Genomic DNA, 17,997 nt, shown 5'->3' with positions numbered 1-17,997 from the left:
CCTGGGGTTGTTGGTGCAAACCTCCACCTGGCCCCGAGTCCCTGGGGAAGGTCGCACTGTACGTACACCGCCACCCTGACATGCTCCTGGCTCCCACGTCTGGCTTTTCCTAGGCCAGACCTGCTCTATGGACACACAGCAACTCCCAATGATTGGATTTTTCATTGTTTCAGGAACATTTTTTTAATGAGAAGTATTTGGGTGGCTGGTTGGGCAAAGCACAGAAATGAGGGTGTTTCTGCAAGCTGCTGCTCCCACATCTGTTTGTCCACCAGGATTTTGTCCAGATAATCTCTCTTACCTGTCAGGAGCTAAACTCAGTTCTCTGATGAGCTCTGGTCCTTCCACAGACCGGGGGTGAGCTCCCGTCACTGCCTGTCCAGCATGGGATTGGAAACATGACACTAACAATCCAAGAAAAGACCCAGCACGCATAAAGAACCATTAAAAACAAAAATGAGTTGACAAAATACCCAAAACCTGCGTTTTTTCCTCCTTGAGATGCATCTCAGACAGGTAGGACCCATCTCCCACCTTTGCTGAGGAAATCAGAGACTATCCCTACCAGGGATGGGTTTACAAGCCAAGGTTTTGGCCACAGCACTTTACCGTGCTGACCCTCCTGCCCAGGGGTTGGGGATCTCCTGCAGAAGCAAGAGGCAAAGCTGGAGGAGCAGTTCAGGAGTCACCCACCAGCCGCCATTGATGACATCCCACTCCCATGGGTCCCATCCTTGTTGGTACCCCATGTTGTGAGGATGCCTCCATCATTCCCCACTCCCATGCAACGGAGATGGGAAGCTGAGCAAGTGCAGTCCCTCCCCTGCAAGAGTTAACCCCAAATGCTCAGAAAAAAACACTGCTTTGCTAAAATCTATTCATTAACCCACATCACCACTTTATTTAAGTGCAAAATGACTTCCTTAGGGTGTCCTTCCCTCTTGCTGCTCTGAGCAAGAGAGATGCGTAGGGGTATCCTCCTCTCGGGAATGTGCTGCTGACCAGGAGAAGGGAAGCCCAGCCAAGAGGTGGTTTCCAGCATGTTGCCATGTCGCAGAGAGCTTCGCCTTGGCTCTTTGTGCAGATGATGGATCCCACTAGAGCTGTAAAACGTTAGCAGAAGGGAGATGTTAGTGAGATGTCAGAAAATAGATCTGAGGTGCTTGGCCAGCAACTGGCAGAGCTCTTGTGAGGGGTATTTTTATTTGGTGGTTTTGTCACACACAGTCCAGGCAGAGTGTTAATAAATGGACCCAAATGGGAAGCATAACCATGGGGAAAAGCAAGAAAATTACTCTTTCGTGAATCTCTGTCATATCCTGTGCCAGGTGAGATGAGCTTTGAGTGAGAACACATAACATGAGTGACACGTTTCCCATTAGAATCTTAAAAGAATCACTTCAGCCCAACCATCTCTGACTTGAAAGCTCCTCTTTGGGTTTACAGGACCACTGCCAGCTCATAACACCACAGATAAACATCTCCTATGCATCTACAACCCCAGAGTGGGGGATTTGAACATGCCCTGCTTCAAAATGACAGCCTCCCTTGGAGGTCCACGCTGCCAAACGCTGAGGCATCCAGAGGGCTATCGTAACGATGGAGGGAAAAACAAGTGTATTTTAGGATGCAGATAATTAAATCTGCTGGTGGAAACATTAGAAAAAATGCATTTCCAAAGAAGCAACGGACAGTCATTATTTTTATGAGTGACTTTGACATGTCAGGTTGGAGATTTTGACTAAAACCTGCTGATCACAGAGTTGTGCAGCAGCACTGTCAATACTGGAAGGCGTGGATGAGGTCAGATGAGCCAGTAATGGATGTGACATTGGAGTTCAGCAATGTCAAGTTTAAGGTAAACACACAAGGGCCTGGCAGAAAGAAAACGGGAAGGGTTTGGATGTCCTTGGTCACGGGCCAGCCAAAAGCTGTCAATGCTATGAAACCATGGACAAAGCAAATGCGATCCTCAGCTGTGCGAGGTGGCATTTTGTTAGAGGCACACACACATAGGAACCCCCCTGGAAAAGCAAGTCAGGCTCCAAGAGTTCTGCAACCAATTTGCATCACCTACAACAATGAAAACTGGATTTGACAGGAGACTCTTGCTTCTTTTTCCAGCTCTGAAGTGGTTGCCCTGGATTCACCCCAAACTGCTGATGCAGCTAGTAAATGTAGAAAATTATCTGAAATTAAACTTTCAGAGAGTTTTCCCCTGCCCACTCCAGCTTTGCCCCAAGATTTACTGTCTGAAAGATCCTTCCTTCTCAGTAGTTGGCACTCAATTCTAATTTTAAACTGAATTGCAAATCCAGATGACTAACTGTGGATAACTGGCTAGCTGAAAAGGGTCACATAGACATAGTCCAGCTGGCTGGACAAAAATGCACATCGCTCTCAGCTTATCTGAAGTAAAGCAAAATACACTGTCTTTGGCTGTTCTTGTTACACAGTAACAGGAAGATCGCGGTGGGAAAAGAATGTTGCAGGTGGGAACAGATAACTACAGAAGAGAAACTAGGGGCGGGCTTGGTATTTAGGCAACTAACCAATAATGAGCTTAACTTTTGTAATATGTATGAGCTAATTATAACAAGGCATAAAAGGTGACTGTAAGGGACAATAAACGAAGTCTGCTGATCACTCATATTGAGTGACTGTGTCTTCCCTCCGTCGCGACAAATGGCGCCCGAACAGGGACCCTAGAGAGGGCTGAACCTGCGAGCCACGGTTCGACGGAGATTCGGGTACCGGTCCTGAAAGCAGCGCAGGAGGCGGAAGGGCACAGTCCCCGCGCCCGGGAGCACCTACAGAGGGTCCCGCCGGCCACGCGTCGCCGAAGTCTCGCAAAGGCTGCAACAGCGCTGACGAAGGTATGGAGAGACGAGCGACGTACGATTCGCTCAAATGCTTTTTAGAAAAGCGGAGCGTTCGGGACATAGATTGTAACAAGGCATTACCCGGGTTATTAGCGTATGGGATAGCATCCGGGTCCCCCGCGGCAGCGGCGAGCGGCGGCGCGGCCCGGCAGGCCCCTTCCCGGCCGCGGTTTCTCTCCAAGGCGGCACCCCCACCCCCACCCCCCTCCGATCGGCGCCATGGCGATGCAAGCGGCCAAGCGAGCTAACATCTGGCTGCCCCCAGAGGTCAATCGGATCCTCTATATTCGGAACCTGCCGTATAAAATCACAGCGGAGGAAATGTATGATATGTTTGGGAAATACGGACCTATTCGACAAATCAGAGTTGGAAACACTCCTGAAACAAGAGGAACAGCTTAAGCTTCTCAACGAAAAATACGGAATTGATTACAAACCCACCAAAAATAGTGCTTCAGATGTCCCCTACAAGAAATGGGTTTCTGCCTTGAACTAGCAAACATCTCTGTGCTTGAAGAGAAGCCTTTTTGCCTTGATGGAGATAATTTATTCTGTATTCTGTATTTATGCTGTATTCTGAATGTGGAAATTGGTTGGGACTAGGAGGCTGGCTTAAAGGCATTTTGCAAACGGGATTATTATTTTTGATCATTATCGTAATAATAGCTTTTTGATCAAAACCAGCCAAAATTATTTGTAAGCATTAGGCATATCTGAAGAGAATGCCTTTATTTGAATCAGCAGTTAAGGTGTAGTTTAGTCTGATGCTGTGGTTTTATCTGCTTCTGGTGAATTTTTGAAGTGATGAAATCAGAGATACAAGGTATACTAAGAGTTATGAGGTAATAAGGTAATAATCTAAGTAAGGGTGCTGTCTTTTATGTCTACAAGTGCAATATGCTTTTATGTAGCAGAGAGAAACTTTGACAATAATGTTGCTTGAGCGAGATGTGCATGTGACCTTGGGAAAAGGGATATCACAACTGGAGTGCAACAGTGTTTCTATGTCTGGCAGAGTGAAATCTTTCAAGACCTGAGTTTAGGCAGTCTAAAATTAATTGTTAGTATTCAGAAAACCCATCTTAAGCCTCTTTTGCTTACATAGTGTTATGGAAGTCAACTGCTATTGTAGAGAATTAATGATTTTTTTAATACATATTAACAAATACTACTATTTTAACTTGAGGCAGTTGAGTGAGAAATACTCACGTGTAGCATTTGAGGGAATGTCAGCATAAATCGCACTTACAGTAAGACTGCATTTTTAATTACTGTACTCGTTAAGATTCGATGATGCCATAAGGCTAAGGCCTTTTATCACAGATTGGTTCTGAACTAAAAGGTGTGTGCACATATAGATATGCACATTTGTGTTATTTTCCTTAATTGGCTACAAAATAATATAATTAGGTTGGGGACTAGATCTTGGGAATTTATCTATTATACTTCTGTTTGTTAAGGAACATGCATAACATACAGCACCCATGTAGGCTTGGCTTGTGGCATAGTTGTCAAATTCAGCATAGACATTCAGACAGATAAGCAACGTACTCTTCTTGTGTGTATCGCCTACAAGCCATTATGGCTTAGTGTGTAAATCTGTATGTAACTATTGAAAAATCCACTTATGAATGTATATAGCTTAGAACTAATTTTTTCCCTTTGTTAATTCTTTGATATCAATGAGGTATTCTTCAGAAAATGTATGGACTGGTTGGTTGCATAAGGGCAGATGTTATTTGGACAGAAAATTGTTAATGGTCAGGGATTTTCCACTAAAGTATTTGCAAATATTCCTAGTCAAACATCAGGTTGGTTTCTTTTTGGGTTTTGAGCTTGCATTAGTCCAGGTTCAGAACTTTAAAATTACCTTTGAATTTTTTAAACTTTTTATATCACTGGAACAGAAAGAGCATCTAAATTAAAGCTTCAAGCTAACTTTATTTTTCAAGTATTTCAGGAATTATACTTCTGAACTGAGATTTTATAAGTTGGCTGTGTATTTTCCTGTGTTAAAATGCTGTTATTGAAAATGGTCAACCAAGCCTATGTCGCCCAAAATAAAAACGGGGGAATTGTGGATAACTGGCTAGCTGAAAAGGGTCACATAGACATAGTCCAGCTGGCTGGACAAAAATGCACATCGCTCTCAGCTTATCTGAAGTAAAGCAAAATACACTGTCTTTGGCTGTTCTTGTTACACAATAACAGGAAGATTGTGGTGGGAAAAGAATGTTGCAGGTGGGAACAGATAACTACAGAAGAGAAACTAGGGGTGGGCTTGGTATTTAGGCAACTAACCAATAATGAGCTTAACTTTTGTAATATGTATGAGCTAATTATAACAAGGCATAAAAGGTGACTGTAAGGGACAATAAACGAGGTCTGCTGATCACTCATATTGAGTGACTGTGTCTTCCCTCCGTCGCGACAACTAACCAGCTCCAGGAGAAAACTTTTAAGGGGCATTTATGAATCAGTAGGTGTAAGGACTTTCAGAAACACATTTATTTTTCATAAATTCCCTGGTATCAAGATAAAGACCTGTTGGATCCTCATCGGCTGTTCAGTTTCAGTAAAAGGAGGATGCTCACCTTACGTGCACCAAAGACAAAAATAAATGCAGGGTTTGTCTGTTGGGAGTTTGCCTTTTGCAGGCATGCTTCTCCTTTCCTCTGCAGACAGAAGAGAAACTGTATCCCTGTGATGCTCTGGAGAGAAAGCCACAGCAGTTGACGTGCACAGATGATGACGCTAAAAAGGAGAGGGAAAAACAAGTAGTATTTCAGCAAACGGAGGTGATACACTCAGTGAAGGACACCACTTACAGATTCCCCAGGGAACCGGGGAACTAATCCACTTAGCAAAACCCTTGCATTCCTCTTTTCAAGGCAGACAAACTAAATTTTCCGCCACAAAATTACTCTGCGTTGCAACAAATTCACTGGGGAAAGCAATACAAAATCTAACCTGTTTGGCTACTTCTTGTCAGTTCATGTATCACCCCGGAAATGACAATTCCCACAAAGCCAAGTGGCTCCTACATAAAAACAAAGCATCCCGAGCCATGAGGGATGTGCCGAGTGCTGCAGAAGGAATTTCAGACTTTCCATGTGGTGTATCCTAAAGTCTAAAGACTCTGGGCATCTCTTGCTGATGGAAGGGAGGGGAAAAAAAAGATTCAGGGCATACCTCAGCTCTCCTCTTCCTACACCTACACCAAATTCCACAGCACTGTTCTCCCTCAGCTGGTAGATAATACATGAAAAAATCCGAGTCTAGAGTCCACTTCCACAGCCACCACCAGACCCAGAATTTGTATTTTCAAGCTTCACAAAAGCCAAGAACTCAGTGGGGCTGAAGAACAGACTCACTTCACTCTTGGTATCCATCCTGACATTTAAATTACACTGATAAATAGCTCTCCTTATTCGCACCACTGAGAGCCTTCTCACGTGATAAAAACCATCAGAACTAAAGCCAACTCCCTTATATTTGGCTGGAAATGTAAAGGATTTTATGATTATTCCTATTTTCATATTGGCTATGGAGAAGACTGGCGGTGGGTCCCTAAGTTTAGCACAGTGCGTACTTACGCTCACCCTCCCTCTCTTGCCTTGCGGCTGCCAATTCCCCAGCAGACTTTAGTGGTTCTTTGAATGCTGTTCAGCCTGGCACCACCTCTCGTGCTCTACGAGGACCTGCCCATTACTTCATAGGTGGTCTGATGTGCAGACCATCTCAAACAGCAGCAAATATGAGCTTGTCAGCTTTTTTCCATCTGTGTGAGAACATCTGAGTATAACACTGGTCTCACTGACCAGCAGAAGACAGCTGTGAGGATGTCAGTTGGAGAAATACTGGTATGAAGGTTGCTCAGACACCTAAAGGACAGTGGCGTGTTAGGGAGATGGAAGCTGTGCAGAAACTGCATCCCTAGAAGGGATTCTGTGGAGCACGACAGGCACCACCTCATCATTACTGCTACCTGTGCATCCCCTGGCATCCCCCACCAGCAGCAGGTAGCAGAAGTGGTCCTGCCCTGGTCCAGGAGATAAAAGCAAGCTTTTGCAGTCAGGAAATCACGTTTACATTCTGGATGTTCAAAATGAAACACGTTACAGCAGGGAAAACTGCTGAATTCAGGCAACTGTATCTCATTCACAGAGCTTAAGGTTTTACTTTGGAAATGTGACAAACAGCAGCACAATTAATGAAAGTGGAAAAGAAATCCCAAACAAATTTATATTGCTTAAATAATGCATTCTATTTTATTTTGTCTTAAAATAGCTTAACCTTTATGCTACAGACTTGTTTCAAAAAACAGGTCTCATCTTGCACCAAAAATATATATATTTATATATATATAACACTCTGTTTTATTATTATTATTTTCTCCAAAGACCATTAAATACTAGATGGAAAATGAGAACTAAATAATGAGTGTCGAGAAGAATCAATTTTTTTAACTAGAGTCACATGTTTTAAACATTTATATTCTAAGCAATGATTTGTCTTTACTACAGAAGATTCCAAGTTTCAGCAATTCAGTAACTGCTAAACCATGAAGGGCTTGAGCCAATGCACACTGAAGTCGACAGTGCACACTGAAGTCGACGGAAAGCCCCGCACCAACGGGTTCTGGATCAGGCCTCAAGTGCATTGGTTCTTAGCCATACAACGGGCTAATGTTTCTCTTTCCTGCTGAGAAGAGCAAAACCATCCAGGCACCTTTTGCTCTCTTAAAAAACAAACAAAAAAAACCCAACCCCAAAACATAACCGCTTCCTAACTATCCAGTGATTGTGGTTTTGAGATCACTACCCTTTCAAATTTGTTAGGAATAAGAGAAAACATGTAGCGTTTTAAATAAAAACCTGCATCAGACTATAATACATGAATTGTTTAAACAAACACAGTGCACAATTGGAGGAAGTTTGTTTAGGATGCAGTCATTTTTATATATACATGGAAGTCACATCATATACAAACTGAAAAACAAGAGACTGAGTTTGCATTTTTCATGGAAGAACTACAAATGGGTCCCTGCATCTTTCTTCAAAACTGATCTTTTAAAGACTGTGAAACAGGAAAAAGCAGCCACATGAAGTCACTGTTCCAAAGTTACCTTTACACAGCATGTGTGCTAGCCCACTAAAATGACGGCCGAGTCGCATGACTAAAATACAAGGAGAAAAAGATGGACAGCCACTACTGATAGAGTACCCCAACAGTACAGGGCTTTTCCCTACCACAATGCAAATGGGCTCCATCCACACTCTGCTCCCTCCCTCCCACCCCTAGAGAAAGAAATCGGTCACTAGAAGCACCACATACATTTTTCTGGCCATAAAACACACTTAAGTTCAATGTTTTAGAAAGCCTGAAACTGGAGTATCAATCCTTTACCTAACTGTTCTCTAAAGTGCAGTTAGAACCATTCTGCTTATTAAAGAAAAAGCTGTTTGTTAACACTGCTGGGTTGTTGTGGTTTTTGGTTTGGTTTTTTTCTTTAAGTTATATGACAAGATAAGTATTTTTTTTCCCCCGCAGATAAAATTATTGGAAGCCAAATAAATTTAGAAACCAGCCAATGCAAAAAGAAAACAGAACTTCCCATGTCCTGACTACTGCCTGTTCAGCCTTACACGGCAAAAAACATCTGACAATACTGTTGTACAAAATTCCCACTAGAAACAATTGGAATACAAAGGAACATTTTAATTGCACAATAGATTTTAAAGTGAATATCATCTTGTTAAAGTCTAATCTTTGTTTTTTGCCTTGAGAAAGGCTCAAAATGAGAGATGAGGAGCAGGAATTTCCATATACGCTACAGAAACTACAGCCTGCTAAAGTAGTTCCATGGATTTTGGTGAATATTCTGGTAGAAAGTGTTTCCTGGATCATACCCTAAAACCACTTCTAAGACCAGGATAAAGGATATGTCCTAAAGCCAGGAAAACTGTGCAGATCCAGTTTTAAAAAGGAAAAAAATCACAACCTTAAGACCTGATCCTGCAACATCTTTTAGGACAGAGCTTTAAGCACTCGAATGGCCCCACAAATTTCAGCAAACTGGCCAAGCTAAACACTAGGCAGCTACTAAAGTGCTTTGCCAGACTGGAGCTTTGGAAATTGGGGTTTTTTTTGTGGTTTTTTTGTTGTTGTTGGGGTTTTGGGGTTTTTTTTTAGATGGTCACCAAAGCAGATAAGCAACAGTAGAACTGAGGACTACAAAATGTTCCATTACTCTCCTACTCCAGGCAAGACTCTGATATAGGTAAAAAAATTCAGCTATATTTAAGAAGGGGAGGGATGCTGGGCCTTTTTATTACTTTTCTTTTCCCTGTGCTTTTGCAATAATCAGCTGCTACTAAGTCACTACTATTCCTATGTTAAACTGTAACAAGCTGTGGGAAATGATCAGTGAAACACAGCAGTAGTCAAGTAGACAGAAGACTCAGCACTGAAAAGAGTGTAAACTATATATTACATTGAAAATAAAAATCCTTTAATTTAAAGCTGTTCAGTGCATGTTATGGGCTGTTTGTATTAAAGACAGTCCCTCCTGCTGGTAACATAACCAAATCAGCTTGGGTATAAATACTCTTGGCCCAATTTTCGGAAGTGTTCAATACCCCCAGTTCCACTGAAATCAGTGAGGACACAACATTTCTCAAAATCATTGATGCTCACACAGCAAACACTAACTTTACTAACAAACTCAATATACCGATAAATTAAAAATGTTCTGAAGCTGGAGGTGGGAAAGCGTGGGAGGATGTAAGTTTGCACACAGTTATTTCTTAAGATGACCACACACAGGTTAGTAACTGTAGATGTGTTTTAAATTGGGTGCTATTGGGTTTGAATTCTGGGAGGAATCCCCCTTCGAGAAGGCAATACCGTTTTAAATGATCCTGAAATTATACTACATTCTTACAGAAATGAAAAGCTTCACGAGTTTGAATTTTATAATGCCAGGAACAGGGCTGCTGAAGCTTTAACAATGAACTTCTGTGCCACAAAGGGGAGAAGGGGTGGGGACAGAAACACAGTGACACTGCATTACAGTAGATATTTGTGTCTGGTATCCTCATCCAAAGTGAGGTCTACTACTTCTGGGGGTGAAGACCAATTCTGCTGGGGAGTCACAGCTGTCCATGATTGTGTTTGCTGAGTGTTTATGTACTGTGAGCCTGAGCCATGCTTCCAGGAAGACACACTCTGAATCACGCCTCCCCTGGGATGCACACACCTGTAGCAAGGCAAAAACCACAAAGGATTAAAGCTACTATTGAATTCACACACAAGATTCTCAGCTGCAGTGTTTTATCACTTAGCATCTTGTTAACATGACTCTCTCCAAAATGTCCTTGTGGATTTTCCATTTGTAGAGTCCATGACATCTTAATATGACATCTAAGTCCATTTAAATATATAAACAAAGCTTGAGACTAAACTTAAACTTGGGAGGGGGTGGTGGTGATTAAATTATTTTTAAGAACTGAATTCTGCCAGTGGGTGTAAAGTGATATTCCTTACAAAATATGTGCATGGGTCCCAAGGATCCTGAAGAGGTCTGCCCCATCACGTGTAGTACCACACATTATTCAGAACTGTAGTTTCCTACTAGCAGTTTTACCCACTGGACTTTTAAAAAGAGAAAAATTTTAAGTAAGGCTTGATGAGACAAAGAGAAAAGCTATCTTTCTACATGAGATTGAAACCATGTTAAAGTAAGGACATAATGATACTTTCATTACAATACTTACAAAAGAGATGTAATCACATTATTACCGCCATTACATTTGATTTTTCTTTGGTGGTCTTAACTAAAAACTACAAACACGCTGGGAAATGCTCACTGCTAACAGTACAGGCCCACTTCAGCAAAACATTTAAGCTTTCAGTGATTATAGTCGATGAGACTAAATCATATATTTAAAGATAAGCACACAAACAAGTGCCTTGCTGAAGTGAGGTACGCATCTATTTATTTGCACACTATTTTTACCTATTATATTCATAATAGATATGTAACAACTGAATAATAATAATAAGAAGAAAAAACCCACGAAAGATACACTAATTTTATTGTATAACAAAGCGATGACAAGAATTTACTGGGGTCTTTAATGTGAAACATTGAAAGGAAACAAGAAACCACATAAATATTTTCATTTACAGATTTGCATATTAACACTATGCCTTTAAAATCCAAATCCCTGATGTATATGAATTTGGTATCTCAATATTGGGTGTTTTAATACTACGTATGTTTAGACTGTTAATGTTTGATATCAAAACACAAGCTCAAGCCAGATACTTCTCAATTTGATAACATTCTAAAGAAAAACACATTGAGACAGCATCATAATCAGCGGAATAGAGAAAACAAGTGCAACCTTGGGCATCAGTCATGGTATGGCATCAGTCATCAGATACCTTTTGGGCATCAGTCATGGATGGATAACTACAGAAGTGGAAGTCAGCAGGTTTTTTCTTATTGATTTTGGCAATAGAGATATTCTGATAAAAATCAATGAAATATTAGAGCAAGAAAAAAGGAATTCATACCTGGCATGTTCCTGAACTCCAACAATCTCTACTTCGCTATCAGAAGAGGCGATATTAATTTCTTCATTGATCTGGGCATTACCAGAAGAGGTTTTGTCACTTGCAAGGAAGCCTCGATCCAAATGACCTACAGGTGGGGAAGATGCAAACACAGCCGATGTTTAACAGCTCACACAACTCAGAAATCAGCTGGAAAAGGAATTTCCCAAGCTAATAAAAAAAAAGAACAAAACACTGAGAGTAGAAAATCTTATTAGATTAAGTTACCCAACTTTCAGTTCATCACTTGATACTGGATGACCACTGGATTTATCCAGTCTCAACAGCTCTAGGGATGGTGTTCCTACACAAATGTGAACAAAGCCCAACTACTGCATCAAGAACACTATGTAATTAGGCTTTCCAACTGTTATTTTATGGCAATGCTACAAGTTAAGACTGTGCCCAAACCTCTTCAAAATAAAGAAACAAGATAATCTATTGTCAATAAATCAAACTCAACGATACTGTGGCAAACAAAACCTATAAGCTGGACAGAAACATCACACGCACCAAGGAAAATTAATTTTCCTTTTTTTTTTTGTTTTTTAAATAGGTGAAGCTGGTAAATAAAAAAAAACCCAACAAACCCATCAGTTTCTGGTCATGCTGCTTCAAACATCTGTTCTAACATTATTACAAATACTTGGGGGGGGGAGAGAACAACCCTGTTTTTCATAAATTCCATCTACAGCAGAGTTGTTTTTTTATTACTGTTCCTCAATGCTATCCAGTTCCTCAGTCTGTCAAACAAGTCCTCTCTAAACACTCACAATGAGTGTGGCAGGTTTTGTCTTTTCTGTCAAGTACAGATAAGAAGGTTCTTCCCCACAATTAGTGAAGCTGTGTTGTGACATACTAAATAATACTTGCATGGAAAGCACAAACCAGCCAAAATTATTATTTGTTTTACAGAAAATAAATTTTAAAAAAATTAAAAATAAGACTTCAATAAAAAGAGGTAACTTCTTTTTTTCCTTTAAAAAAAAAATAATTCACTCTAGCGTCTCTCTTTAGCAGTAATGTGGGGGACACGGGGCAGCCCTGAAGCAGATGACGCTACCTACTTCTTGGAAACCACTCACTCAGCTCTGTTACACAGGGGAAGAACCACTTGTTGAGCAGGAAAATTGAGATTAGTTGAATATATTATGCATATCTAGTTTGACTGGACACCTCTTCAAAGATGAGAGGAGGAGGAGGATGCAATAACAATCCATAGAATTTCAAAGGTGTTTGAACATGCAGAATTGATTATACCTCCAGGTGGATCAAGAGGACACAGAGAGATGAAATCAACAAGCGCCAGGGAAACCTCATAACTGCTTAAAGCACTTGGAAAAGATGCAAGCAAATGGAGGGACAAGAGACCATACCGTACATTCAGCTTTTGGAAAGTGAAGACCCTTGGTGCAACATCTGATCAGAGTCAGCAAAGGAAGGAAATCTGTGTGCTGACATGTACCCGAAGGAGAGGTTTCCACCTCACAAGACAAAAAAGATTTGTCAGCTGGACTTAAAACGAATTAATAGCCCAGTTAGACTTTTCCTAACATTACAGTTCAGCTGAACATTTCTTGGCAAATATCACTGACTGCCAGAAAGTCCCAAAATGGGTCATGCATATTTCTTAATAGAAGTGGCTGGGCACACTGTGAAACATGAAATTGAAGTGCCCAGGGGCTTCGGTTCATGTGCTGGTGATGCAAACTGGGAGCTTTACGTGATCACCACCCCTGTGATTTGCATCGCCCCACTCCTGACCATCGCTGCTGCTACGGCACAGGCAGGGGAAGAGTAACACAATCCTTGGTTATCGATTCACGCAAACTGGTATGCACATCAACCTGCCTTAGTATGTTGTATTAATGTATTCATGACATACCATTATTCTGCACCCTTTGCTACACAGGGTAACATCTGGCAGAGAGGTAAAGCAGCCCAGCTCTTAAACAGCCCCAAAATGAACCCCTAGAGGCATAAATGGGAGCCCCAAAAGAGCTACTCTGTATTACCACAGCTTTAAGTTTAGACCAAAAAAAAAAGAAGTAAAGAAACCATGATCAGCAGAGTAAATATTGCAAGAGTAGCTGAGTGTAAATCAGGATTATAGCATACAGATAGATTTACAGCCTCGGGCCATACAAATTTAATGCCTAATAGCATGCCTATGCTGCTAATTTCTTTGCACAAACACTAGGATGACTCCCAAAGGAAATGTTTTGTTTGCCCTACAACATCAGGGTTTGCAAAACAGCCCAAAATATTTGCCCATGCACAAAGATGTGATAGTGTGTTCTAATAAGATTTTTCATTTAGATAAAGCTTATGGTGCTGTTTTCCCATGGGAACACATCATTTAACATCTGTTAAACTAGATACTGGCTGAAGATTACATTTGTGAACACGGCGCAAGATGTGAAAATTCAGCTTTCCAAATGTGCAATCCTAGACATGGTAAGGAGAAGCCAGTACTGAAAAATGTGCAGTCAGAAGTGTACTGAGGCTACAGGGCTCTGGGGCAAGGTGTATGTATGAAGTGAAAAAGATTCATCTTTTTAGCACTGATGTGGCTGCAGCACCAGGAGCAGATGCATATGGACACATTCCCATAGGGTCAGAGATGAAGAAGTTTCCTGAAGTTTTCTAGTTTTCTTTTACCTGGCAATCTCTTCCTTGCAAGTCCCCTTGGATATAGGTGGAGGAGGACAAATTTCTGCCTGCACTGCAGCATTTCCATAAACAAAGAGTAGAAGAAAGCTTGGTAAGAATTATTACTTTTTGTCTCCTTACACTCCTTTGAAGTGTCAATCCATTAGTGCTATATAATAAAGATAATTTCAGCTATTCTAATCGTTCAATAAATCACTTAATAAAGGAGTGGGCTTGCTAGGGGTCAAATAGCTATGAGCCAGCTGCTATCCTGCAAGCAATACCAGTGAGCTTGGAAAACACTGGCTAGCTGCAAAAAGGCTGGAACATCATCCAGCCAGAGAGCACAGTGCAAATAATGCAACAGAGATTCTCATATTGAAATAACGGACTTGTCCACCTGTAATAATGGAACACCTGTTTCAAAATCAGCCACATACTTGTGTTTCTTTAAGCCTTATAGACACTGAAAAGTAGCTCAGAGTGACCTGGATACTTCCAATGTAGGTGCCCTTTGGCAGGCTTATGTTTAGGAAACAGCACAAAACAAAAAACTGCTGTTTTCCACCACTGCAGGCAAGGCTCTTGTGTCTTACACAGCTAAAAGTCTTAACATGGGTATTAAAAAAATGAGTGGAAAGGAAGGCAATATGTTAGCATATAAGGCTATGGGATGAAGAAAATAGAAAATATTCTGTTAGCTCTCTGTATCCAAAACACAGTAGCATTTCACATTTTGTTTAACTCTTCCGTTAGCGAAGACTTGCAAGCACTTAGTGAAGCTGAACAATTTTTATGATCTACGTGATCCTCTCTAAATTCTTCCACAGTATTCCTGCTCCTGCTTCCTTGAAGGAAATCTCTTTGTTGTACCTTGATGCTAAGCCCACTTACCAGCACCTTTTTACTCTTCATCTTTATATGATGCTGGTCTGTCCAATTTTCTAAAGTATGTTAGAAATGTAGATAAGAGTACAGGAATAATTAATACTTGTATTTTAAAGTAATAAAGAGACAAACAAACAAAGACATGCACATACAATTACAATTACTGAAATGCGATTACAATCAGTTTACTAGCTGGTGGCACAGGTCATCATAATCAACCATTCAGTAACAAGCTTAGCTCATTTTATTTTGGTGGTAGTGTTCTTAAAAACTCCAGACCTAAGTTCTGAGTAACAATTAAAGGGAAAGGAAGAAGAAAAATAATTAAGAAAATTAGCGTCAGAAATATACTGCAGGAATCTTTGTCAATTTTTATCAGTCATCTTTTGGAATAAATGTCAGACCCTTTTAATACGCACCTGTACTGTTTTATTGCAAAATCTACACAGGGAGCTTTTAAAGCTGTATAAACTACAAAAATACTGAAAGCAAGAAAGGGAGAGACACCAACTGAGACGCTGGAACAAATGTCAGAGGAAGAGAATTTAAACAAACCTGTATCAGCACTCAGTTCATCTAGCAGCCCTCTGGTTCTCCAGGTAGATCCCAAATCTTGATTTCCTAAAGAATTACTGTGCTCTTGAACTACTGCAGCCGCCAACAGATTGTCGACGTTTACCACCTCTGGGTCTGAATTTGTGTCTGATATATCATAATGAGCTACAACTGGAGGTCCATCTGCAGGAGAGAAAAGCAATGTGGATTAAAAGTCAACATACTGTGAAAGAGACTTAAAAGTACAATTAATTTGTTTAAGGGTTAATGCAATCTCTCTTAAAGAACTATAAATTATATGATTAAACTTCAGTTAACGAACAAAGTCTGAGATTACAGAGACATTTTAACCTTTGCATACACAGAAAACACAAATGTAAGAAAAACACATTTATCAAAGTATCAGTTATTCGTGTATTATCTTTTACATTAACACAAACATCTCCATATCTGACAACATTACATTTACAATCTTAAAAAGATAAAACCTTCAGTTTAAAATAAAATAAAAAACATTACAGGACATTAAATTTGGCAAGACAAGATACTTATCTAGAGAATTTTACAAAAGTCAAGTGGCAGCTTACATTACTTTAGGGTTGAATGATTAAAACTAACTTTTTTATATAAATGATCCAATGACAATAAATTTAACATTAGGCAACTTTCATAACATTTAACTGTCAAGGGCAGGGGTGATTTTCAAAATAGCAATGTTTTTGGTTTGTTTTTTTTTCTTTTTTATAATCAACAAGAAACAAAATTATAATGTCCAGTGATAAATATACTTCTAATCCACTATGATTACCATATGCATTTTTGGCCACCAAAGCAAAGGGGGGGAAGAGGGAAAGAAAGTTGCTTACAAGATACTGGTATCTGTTCTTGAGGAATAAGAAAAAGCTATTTTTGGTCTATTTTGTTAGAACAGACTATTTTCTTTGTGAGGAATGATTGGAAAGCATGCTAGAAACAGAAGAGGCTCAGAAAAAAAAATCAAATTCAAGACAAAGATTAATGTAGAAGCAGAGAGAACGGGTAAATATTGCAATTCTGAAAGGATGCACATTTTAACTCAAGTGCCTCCTCTCAGCCACAGCTTATTGACTCAGAGTGGATCGAAGTGGCTGGAGTTCCCACTTCCCAAATGAGAAAATCAAAACTTTCTTTGGGCCAAGACTTCATCCACAAAAACAAACACAAAATAGAAAAAGTTGGGCCAAAGCTCAGCAGCTTTATTCTTTAACTCCAAGGAAGTTCTGGCAGGCGAGTGGTCACAGGACTTTTCTGTTAGGGATATGATACATAGAGGGTGTAATTTGTATGGGATAATATAAAATAATCATAAACTAATATTATGTTTAGGAAGATAGGACCTTCAGAGTTACAAAATGACTAAAAAAACCTTTAAAAGTCACAAAGAAAAAAATGAAAAGCCTTTTCAGGAAAGACAGGTTTATTTTAGGAGTGTTAAAGAAAAATAAAGAAAAATAACATGATGAACTAGAAGTTTCAAATTTAGTTCTCTGAAAAGCTGTTTATACTGAGGTTTTTAGGGTGGGTTTGGGATATTTTTTTCACTTGGTCTCTGATACATAATTCAACCCGCTATTTTAAGAAACACCTATTCTGTGATTAGCAACACACTTTATTAAAGCATGACCATATTGCTTAAGTCATACTAAAGAGTAGGTTTGCAACAAGGTATGAAGAAATTCACAAAATATTTCTGACCAGACCTGCTTCCAAAACAACAATTTCATAAAACAATGTTATATTACAAACTTAAACCAGACCTGACAAAAATAAATGGGTAGTTAAATGCCAATGTATTAAAGACCAAACTGTTCACAACATGGAATGATGATTGTGACTGGAAAAGAAGTCCTGATAATTAACTGAAAGGCAATCTTTGTCTTTGTAAAAGGTGATTACAGAATAATGGAAAACCAAGTTCAAAATTAAGCTGGCTGATGTTCAGTTAATTATCTGTGAAAGCCGATGATTACATGCAGAGGTTACAACTGGACTGAATCAGGAGAGGTATATTTTCTTTCAGTCTTATCATCAGAGTTCAGCATGAACACATATAATGTGATCTATAAAAATAAACAGTCGAGTGCAGAAGATACGAGGGTCAAGTACAATATTGACTATTTGACCATTTTTTCAGTGTTATCTAAAATTTCAGGAGCTATGTGCTGTTCCTTCAGCTCTTTGTTTCTCTCGCTTTTTACTAAGATCTCCAAAAGCAGAAGCAATTTTTTATTTTAGACATGTCTACACAAATAAAATTGTATTAGGACAAAAGGTACCAAGTCTCAAGTCAAAATTGTACCACTCCTACATGTATAATCATGCAAAATGGATAATAATTGTATATACATGCAGAGTGATA

General features: G+C 39.9%; 1 protein-coding gene across 3 annotated transcripts in view; it reads right to left on the bottom strand.

Moving 5' to 3' along the window:
* Positions 1 to 877: 877 nt before the first annotated feature.
* Positions 878 to 17,997, bottom strand: part of LOC121080502 (uncharacterized protein C18orf25) — a 57,785-nt gene continuing 40,665 nt past the window's right edge. Inside the window, exons 3-6 of one of the 3 annotated variants that reach the window (XM_040578550.1) lie at positions 15,600 to 15,782; positions 11,466 to 11,592; positions 5,477 to 5,636; positions 878 to 1,103 (exon numbers count right to left, since the gene is read on the bottom strand). In XM_040578550.1, coding sequence (XP_040434484.1) covers positions 1,098 to 1,103; positions 5,477 to 5,636; positions 11,466 to 11,592; positions 15,600 to 15,782 — 476 coding nt within the window. In that variant the 3' untranslated portion in view covers positions 878 to 1,097. Of the gene's footprint in view, positions 1,104 to 5,309; positions 5,637 to 8,183; positions 10,144 to 11,465; positions 11,593 to 15,599; positions 15,783 to 17,997 lie in introns of those variants that run through there. The other 2 variants (XM_040578549.1, XM_040578548.1) reach the window with 2 other exon arrangements.

Source organism: Falco naumanni, chromosome W (assembly GCF_017639655.2).
Source record: "Falco naumanni isolate bFalNau1 chromosome W, bFalNau1.pat, whole genome shotgun sequence".
NCBI classification, from domain to species: domain Eukaryota; kingdom Metazoa; phylum Chordata; class Aves; order Falconiformes; family Falconidae; genus Falco; species Falco naumanni.
This window is presented reverse-complemented; position numbering and strand designations above follow the sequence as displayed.